The sequence below is a fragment of the Homarus americanus genome, unplaced genomic scaffold (assembly GCF_018991925.1).
Source record: "Homarus americanus isolate GMGI-L3 unplaced genomic scaffold, GMGI_Hamer_2.0 scaffold25483, whole genome shotgun sequence".
NCBI classification, from domain to species: Eukaryota; Metazoa; Arthropoda; class Malacostraca; order Decapoda; family Nephropidae; genus Homarus; species Homarus americanus.
Genome location: NW_024726235.1, coordinates 6345869 through 6355868, shown reverse-complemented (window position 1 = coordinate 6355868; position 10000 = coordinate 6345869). Strand labels below are relative to the sequence as shown.

At 34.1% G+C, this 10000-nt stretch overlaps 1 protein-coding gene across 6 annotated transcripts in view; it reads left to right on the top strand.

The window, feature by feature from the left end:
* LOC121865482 (PAN2-PAN3 deadenylation complex subunit Pan3-like) overlaps nucleotides 1-10000 on the top strand; it is a 98224-nt gene that overhangs the window by 73616 nt on the left and 14608 nt on the right. For 5 of the 6 annotated variants that reach the window (XM_042364973.1, XM_042364972.1, XM_042364975.1 and 2 more), the window contains 3 exons: nucleotides 4143-4345; nucleotides 8620-8748; nucleotides 8967-9045. In XM_042364973.1, coding sequence (XP_042220907.1) covers nucleotides 4143-4345; nucleotides 8620-8748; nucleotides 8967-9045 — 411 coding nt within the window. Of the gene's footprint in view, nucleotides 1-4142; nucleotides 4346-8619; nucleotides 8749-8966; nucleotides 9046-10000 lie in introns of those variants that run through there. The other variant, XR_006088769.1, reaches the window with a different exon arrangement.

The window sequence follows — 10000 nt, the reverse complement described above, 5'->3', positions numbered from 1 at the left end:
AGAGACGACGACTAGGCTGGTGACGCATACGTTAGTTTGGGGAGAATAAAGGCGTTGTAGATGGTCCTCAGCTCTGGCGTGTGTGTGTGTGTGTGTGTCCGTGTGTGTGTGTCCATTGGTACTTACGACCTGCTTTGACCGTACGTCCGTCGGGACATACGACCGCGGCAGTCGTGACCAAAAATATTTTCAAATGACGCGCGCATTTTCTATACCGAAACGTTTCCGTCCGGGGCGAGTGGGTGGCGCGTCTCGGGTCGCCTCATGGGTACACTCACTCAGTGGAGCGCTTTGTTTGTGTTTGGCTATCGTATCCTATACTGATCGCGCTGTGAACTTTCGTTATTATCGTATTTAATTGACTTTATAATGACTGGAAAGCGTAAAAGTGAGAGTGCTGGTGGTGTTCCAAGGAAAAGGAGACAGGCAATTACTTTTGAGATTAAAATGAAGATAATAACACAGCTTGAGAATGGAAAAACAGTAGCAACAATCTCACGCGACCTAGGTTTCTCACACTGGACTATATCCACTATTCTGAAGGACAAGGAACGTATTCGTGAGGTAGTGAAAGGAACACCTATAAAGGGAACTATAATATCAAAGAGAAGACAAGGTCCTATTCACGATATGGGAAAATTATTGGTGATATGGATAGAAGACCAGATACAGAAGTGTGTACCCTTAAGCGTTCTAACCATACAGGCTAAAGCAAGAAGCCTGTTCCAAAGCCTGAAGGAGCAGGCAGGAGATGAATGTGATCAAACCTTTACAGGAAGTCATGGGTGGTTTGATAGATTTAAAAAACGCTACAGTCTACACAATGTTAAGGTGAGTGGAGAGGCAGCTAGTGCCGATGTTGGTGCTGCCGAAGCTTTTAAGGAGGAGTTAGATGATATGATTGTGGAAGGGAATTATTTGCCTGAGCAAATATTCAATGTGGATGAGACTGGATTATTGTGGAAGCCCATGCCTGAGCGGACATACATCCACAAAGAGGCAAAAACAATGCCCGGATTCAAGGCATTCAAGGACAGAATTACACTTCTGTTGGGGGGGAATGTTGCTGGTTTCAAGCTAAAGCCCTTCATGATCTATCATCCAGATAACCCCAGGGCTTTTAAACATGTCAGCAAGCAGACACTGCCAGTGTTTTATCTCGGTAACAAGAAAGCCTGGATGACCCTAGTACTTTTGAGGATTGGTTCATGACTTGTTTCATTCCACAAGCCAAGGAGTATTGTCTGCAACAACAGATTCCATTCAAGATTTTACTGATTTTGGATAATGCTCCGGGACATGCACCCTCATGTTAAGGTAGTGTACATTCCACCTAACACTACCTCTATCATCCAACCCATGGATCAAGGTGCTATTGCTGCCTTTAAAGCGTATTATTTACACACGACCTTCGCTCAGGCTGTTGCTGCTACTGAAGGTGAGAAAACGCTCAGACAGTTTTGGAAGGAGTACAACATTTTGTCATGTATAAAGAACATTAGTACAGCATGAGATCAGGTTACAAAACATTGCATGAATGGAATATGGAAGAAAATCCTGAAAAGATATGTGCACAGTTTCAAAGGATTTAATGAAATTGAAGTTATTTTGGATATTAGTAACAAGTTAGTGGAGTTAGAAATTGATCCTGAAGATGTTGGACAGTTGGTTGAAAGTGTAGCAGAAGAGCTCAGTAACGAGGATCTTATTGAACTAGATGCACAGAAAATTGCAGAGGAAGAAGAGACAAAATGTAGAAGAACCTGCACCCCCTAAAAAGTTTTCAGTGAAACAAATGGCAGAGGCATTTGCTACAATTAATAAAGCAATGCAAATGTTTGATGACATGGATCAAAATTATGAGCGTTATGCCAAAGTTGACAGAATGATCCAAGATGCACTTGCTTGCTACAGAGAAATTTATAATGAAAAGAAAAAGCAAACTGTGCAGTCTAAATTGGACATCAATTTCAAGAAGTCCCCCAGTGCTGTCTCCTCATGCCCCACCAGGTGCTGCCTCTTCACTCCATCAAGATGAACCAATACCTTCAACCAGCAAGTTTTCACAGCACATAAACCTGTCTGAAGAAAGCGACATTGATGACCCACCCAGCCCTGTCTCCTCTTCTGCTTCTTCCAATTAATATAGTCTCCATGTATCCTGTAAATAGAAAATTATGGGGGCCCTGTGCATTCAGCTGACTACATTTAAGGTAAGTGCTCAGTCACACTGTATCCATTCCTCATTATTTATTACGTTTAGTGTACTGTATTTCATTGTAGATTTTTAATTTTTTTTTATTTATTTATTTATTTATTTATTTTTTTATCTATGTCGGACTTACTACCATGTCGGAGTTACGACCTGGATTTGGGTCCCTAACCCCTTCGTAAGTCGGGGTTTAGCTGTGTGTGTGTGTGTGTGTGTGTATATATATATATATATATATATATATATATATATATATATAATATATATATATATATATATATATATATATATATATATATATATATATATATATATATATATATATATATATATATATATATATATATATATATATATATATATATATATATATATATATTCCCCACTGAATGAATGGGTTAGGTTCCACTTAAATGTTTTTATTAGGTGGGTTATGTTCATCGAAACCAGTTTTCCCCGTATAAATTAATGTAATAAGGGAGGACGTGCTCCTGAAATAACTTCTGTGATAAATTAATATACAGTACTGTACTAAACTCTGTGACAGAATAATTGCAACACATCAAAGTACTGAAGATCAAAATATTAAACCATGAAAAACATTAAGGTACATAAACAGTTATCAATTGTTGTTTGTGGGAATATTAATTTATTCACTAGTAATGGTACAATGTTTCTTATTTTGTTATCATAGGAAAATGCATGGTTTATATAATTCATTTATCACTGAGCCTGTCACCATTTTCTAATTAGACTACATACAAGATATGTTTTTCTCCCATACGTATGCCTGGCCATCCTGGCAACAGGAATGGGTAAGGGGAGTGAATGACCCCTTGTTGAGTGTCATCTGCAGTTGTAACTCTCCTCATGCTCTGCCATATTTCACTGGATTTATTGTTATTATTAGTGTTTACTGATAGAATAGTGATTAATCATGGCATTGTAGCTAGGTTGGAATCATCACTATAACCACCAGGTTAATAGGCCAAGCTGTGAGGTGTTAGCTGGCTCAGTTGGGGAGGGGAGTAGGGTTCAGGGTGAAGGGGGGGGAGCATTGCTAGGGAGTCAGAGGAGGTACCTCTGTTACTATGAGGACTTTGTTAAGCTTTCATTTGGTTTTACTGGTTTAGCAATACAGTAGTTTTTCTTGTACAATATTGTATCATGAATGACAGTCATAGCAGAATGTCGGTGAGATGCAGTGGGTGGGTGGTGGTGGTGGTGAGGAGGAGGAGGAGATGATGCATCAGTCGGTTTGTTTGGTAACACTGGTTGCCTGGAGTGTATACAAATGGCGACTGTGCTAAACTTTCATTTGGCTTTTATTTACTCGTTTAGCAGTACAGTAGTTTTTGTTGTACATTATTGTATCATGTATGACAGTCATAGTTGAATGAGTGAGAGGCAGAATGTGGTGAGATGCAGAGGGTGGGTGGGTGAGTGAGTGGGAGGAAGGAAGGAAGGTGGTGGTGGCGAGATGATGCGTCAGTCGATTTGTTTGGTAACACTGGCTGCAGGACTGCCAAACACAAGTGAACAGGTGATGTCTACCCACAAAATTGATTGTAAGTATAAATGAACAAGGTCGTGTTCCTTCTACATTACGTTATATAAATTTTAAATTATGGATTGAGAATAACAAATAAACAATGCACAGTATTGTACAATATTGTACTATCATGAATGAGTCATAGGATGAGTAAGAGAGGCACTGTCGGTGAGAGCAGTTGGTGGAAGGAAAGTGAAATTATGATTTAGGTGATGATAATAGAGGTAATGGAGCTGGTGGTGACTTACCTTTCGTAATAGTAGAACATTCTTTCATTAATTGGCAAATGGGTAGTAAAAACCTGCTTTCGTTATATAAATATAGTACAGGTATTGCATTAAGTTGATTTAGAGATTTACTAAACATTTTCAATTTCAGCAAGAAGACTTGGTAAATTTGGGTAAGCTTATGGTAGCCCTCGCATGCAATTCGGTGCTAGCCTTACAACGAGACAATATCCAAACTGCCCTTGAGCTAATCAATCGCTCCTATTCACGTGACTTAGCGATGCTGGTGGTCTGTCTTCTAACCTCTCAGCGCATCAAGAGTATAAATGATGTTATGCCAATGATAGGAGCAAGGTAATTACTGTGGTTACTTTTATTATCATGGGTTTACATTATAAATCAGGTGTTTTTTCCCCCATATATATATATATATATTATATATATATATATATATATATATATATATATATATATATATATATATATATATATATATATATATATATATATATATATATATATATATATATATATATATATATAAAGTGAACCCTCACTTTACGCGGTCAATTGAACCCACGGAAGCCCGCGTAAAGCGAGAAACGCGTAAAGTGAACAACATGGGGTTAAATGAAATAGAGACCGGCTGACCCCCAAACTCCACTTTTTCCGACACAATACCTATGTTCTAGTAAAAATAACAACTTAATTTTATGATGGTACATGCACACAATTAATACTTGGGAGAAATAGAGAAATACAGTCGCCAAGTTAATGTCCATTCAAATAATGGACTCAACTCCCTCCCCCTCTTCTCACACTCGCTGGCTCTTTCCTCTCTGAGAAATGTTTGGGGGAAACCACTAGATTTTAAGGTATAGTAATAAATAATACCTCAAACTAAAGTTAGGATAATATAATTGACATTGCTGGATTCCTTGTAAGACCAGGAATATTTTGAATATAAATGTCATATATTTTGCACAAAAGATAACATATTTACTCAGAGTAAACAAAATACTTACATTAGATCTAAAATTTGTATGTCTAATGCAAAATCTATGATGTTTATATTCAAAATGATCATCATATTGTAAGAATTCCAGCAATGTAAATTATATTCTGGCCGGGTAATTTGTATGAATTTTATGAGCTAAAACAAATATCTTCAGTTAATAAAAAAAAAATATATTCTTCACGACACTATCTGTCAATCAAAACACCCCACCTTGCCTCCCCCCCTCTTCCAACCTCGCCAGATGGTCGGTTGGTCCCTCCCTCCCTACCAGAGAAATGTTTGGGAAAAACCAGAATATTTACCCTTTTAGTAATAAATAATACCTCAGACTAAAGTTAGGATAATATAATTGACATTGCTGGATTCCTTGTAAGACCAGGAATATTTTGAATATAAATGTCATATATTTTGCACAAAAGATAACATATTTACTCAGAGTAAACAAAATACTTGCATTACATCTAAAATTTGTACAGGTAGTTCTGCTATAACGCGATAATTGTGTTCTTGTAAAATATCGTGTTATAGAAAATCGCGTAATAGAAATAACAGGGCTTATGGAGAAAATAGGGTTAGGTGCAGATTACTCGAAATCGAAAAAATTTAGTAGTTAGCCTAACACAAAGGATAGCACAGTCTAAATAAATGTTACATTCATATCTAATAATGAAATCATACAGTAAATGTAACACTTTACTTGATGGGGGAGAAGGGTGATTTTGAGGTTGATAAAATCGAGCTTCTCTTCTAGTGTTATATCCTTTCTTTTACGATCATCACCAGGAATTTTATCACCGGAACGCTTCTTGTTGATATTCTTCTTTACTATATTCACAAAATTGGAGAAATAGTAAGCAAAAATCGCGTTATAGCAAACAAGCGTTCGCGTTATACAAATATCGTTCCTAATTCATAAATCGCGTTAGAGCAAATTCGCGTTATCAAAACACGCGTTATAGCAGAAATCACTGTATGTCTAATGCAAAATCTATGATGTTTATATTCAAAATGATCATCAAATTGTAAGAATTCCAGCAATGTAAATTATATTCTGGCTGGGTAATTTGTATGAATTTTATGAGCTAAAACAAATATCTTCAATAAATAAACAAAATATACTTGCTGAAATACTATCTGTCAATCAAAATACCCCACCACCCCCCCTCTTCCCACCTGCTCCCTGGGTCCCTCCCTCCCTCCCTACCCCTCACCCCCACCTTCCCTCCCTACCAGAGAAATGATTGGGTTATAACAGTATATTTACATTTTTAGTAATAAATAATACCTCGGACTAAAGTTAGGATAATATAATTGACATTGCTGGATTCCTTGCAAGACCAGGAATATTTTGAATATACACTTCATATATTTTGCACAAAAGATAACATATTTGCTCTGAGTAAACAAAATACTTGCATTAGATCTAAAATTTGTGTCTAATGCAAAATCTATGATGCTTATATTCAAAATGATCATCAAATTGTAAGAATTCCAGCAATGTAAATTATATTCTGGCCAGATAATTTGTATGAATTTTATGAGCTAAATAAAAAAATTTACTTCACCCACGTATATGAGTAGATGCACCGTGTAAAGTGGGAATTCCCGGTTCTGGCAGGGTACTGCGTAAATGTAGAAATGCGTAAAGTGAAACCGCGTAAAGCGAGGGTTCACTGTGTGTGTGTGTGTATATATATATATATATATATATATATATATATATATATATATATATATATATATATATATATATATATATATATATATATATATATATATATATATATATACATATATATATATATATATATATATATATATATATATATATATATATATATATATATATATATATATATATATATATATATATATATATATATATATATATATATATATATATATATATATATTGTACTTTTTCATGTGAAGTCTAGGAAACCAATTCTAGCAGTGGTAGAAGAGGTTGAGTAAGGTTATTTGATAACTGGAGAGGAATGTATACTTTTATTGCTCAGTAAACCTCAGGCTGTTGCCCATGACCAAAGTGCAAAATATGTGTAGGGCGAATTTATTTGATTCACATATTTTTAAATGCCCACTACACGTTTATTTACTGTATACTATCAGTCATAGAGTTTGCTTCCTCTTACTTATTGCCACTTTAACTTCACATGGAAATGTACTGGACTTCCATATTGTAAGGGTTGGATATGAAATTTCCAAAATTTACTTGATTTTCTTATTTTGAGATGCCTTACATCATTAACAATATCAACCATTGATATGTTCAGAGTTAGTGAGTTTTAGTTTTTTAATCCATGAGGCTTTTGTGACAACAGATGGCTAACATTGTCATTAATTATGAAATAAGTCAATGTGGTTACTGTAAGTAGATTGATTCAGCTGTATCTAGTTTTCTTCAGCTACTTACTTTTATAAATATTTTCTCTTTTATATTGATTTTTTATATCAGAACTGTGGCTTTTTACCATAATGGCTTATAATTGTTAAAATGAAATTGTAGATATGATATTTATGATGTGTGTATATATATATATATATATTTTATATATATATATATATATATATATATATATATATATATATATATATATATATATATATATATATATATATATATATATATATATATATATATATATATATATGCAAGTAAATCACTGTAGGTGCGCGTGATCTAAGTATATGCTGATAACCACAAGGAAAAAGAAAACACGAAGTTCCCAAGCGCTTTCGTGTAATTCACATCTTCATGGGTGAGTACAGACTAAAGATAAATACATAACAAGGCAAATATATATACAGTAGAGGAGAGTGAGATCAAGTCCACAATAGTAAGGTTATTAGGTAGTGACCCTACTAATCTTGTAACTAGATTTAAACAACATAAATATAGTGTTAGGACAGGCCAGGAATCCTATGCTCTGTTTGTTCATTTGAGGGATAATAAGCATTGCATTGACTGGGATAATGTTTCCTCAATATTACCTTGTAATTCAATTGACAGTAGGAACATTATAGAATCCAGTCTCATTAAACATACCAAATCCGTCAACATGAATTTGAGTAATGGTATGTACAAACTGGATAATTTCGTAATTAAGAAGATTTGTAACTAGGTGAGAAGGTTGGGTCATCTTACCCTCTGACCTGACTACCGACTGCTGCGGTGCTTTTTGAAGATTAGTAGGGTCACTACCTAATAACCTTACTATTGTGGACTTGATCTCACTCTCCTCTACTGTATATATATTTGCCTTGTTATGTATTTATCTTTAGTCTGTACTCACCCATGAAGATGTGAATTACACGATAGCGCTTGGGAACTTCGTGTTTTCTTTGTCCTTGTGGTTATCATGGTTATCAGCATATATATATATATGTATATACTGTATATATATATGTATATATATATGTATATATATATATATGTCTATATATATATATATGTATATATATGTATATATATATATATATATATATATATATATATATATATATATATATATATATATATATATATATATATATATATATATATATATATATATATATATATATATATATATATATATATATTATCCAGGTTCTATACGGCACTAGAAACAGCCACACAGAGAGCTGACACATATGAATCTGAGATCTCAAAAGAAGTTCACAACGGGCGGCTTTTCCGTCTCCTTACGAAGCTAAACACCATTGTTGATCGACCACAGTAAGTTCACTGTTTTCTTCTTTTAACAAAATTGATTGTAACTTTGAAGTTCAGTGTTTAATGTGAAATTTTTTTGTATTTTAATTATACTCTTTCCCTTGTGGCTTCTAATTTATTGCATCACTGATAAAGCATGGGAGTGCTCCCACTAAAGTCATAAACAGCAAATCATGATTTAACATTTTGGTTTAGCTTACTTAGAAACTGTCTTTTGACAGACTCCACCTTGATACATCTTGGAGTGAAACAGGAGACCGATACATGCTGAAGCTCTTCAGAGATTATGTGTTTCATCAGGTGAGTGCTTGTGTTTTCTTGGTAAACTGGAATATTACTGATTAGAAGTGTCGCTACCACTACATGTTTTTAGCAAAAGATTTAACACCAATTGGATGTGAAAAGGTCAGGATTCTAATAAAACTTCATAAAATTGGGTTAGACATATTGTACAGTACAGTATGTGAGTGTGTTAAGGGGAGCATCCAGTTGAAGCACAAAATTTTTTAATCGATATCGGTTTCCTGTCGACAATTAAGGACACCAGATACATCGTTGCTATTATAGCATACCCGTGAATCGGTTCTGCCTAATCTCTAATCCTTGATTTTTCCCTTATATTTTTATAAATTTCAAAAATCCTACTTCTCCATAACTTCTTGCTAAATTATGTTAAAATTCATATGGAGTACGTAAAGGTAATTTACTCTTAAAGATAACATATAGATATTTTTGATTATCGCTTTTGTTTTGTGTGCATGATTTTTTTTCCAACCTGACCAGTTTTTCCTCCAAATAATTTATGAAGATAAATCAGCAAATAATAAACCAAGACAAATATAAAAAAAATCCTATATGTTAAGCGAGGGGTGGGCAATTATTTTGATTGACGAGCCACTTCATGAATGGTGGTACACTTCGCTGGCCAGACTTAATATAGCTGCAAATGCATAATATTTGCACAAACTAAAACTTTGTATTTGTATATATTTTATAGGATGTTGGGAAAATATTAAGTAACATACATAGATATTTTGGGTAAATAAATACATCACTTCTTAGCTCGTCTCTTATTATTAATAATAATGCTAATACAAATACTAATATTAATGCTACTAGTTATAATATAGAGTTAAGGTGCAGTATAATTAGTACCATAAGTACATCAACGTAATAAAACAGAATCGATCTTGCTGGCTGAAATTCTTATTCTCTTGAGACATTGTCCTTACTCCTCCATAGGGAGGTGGTGGTA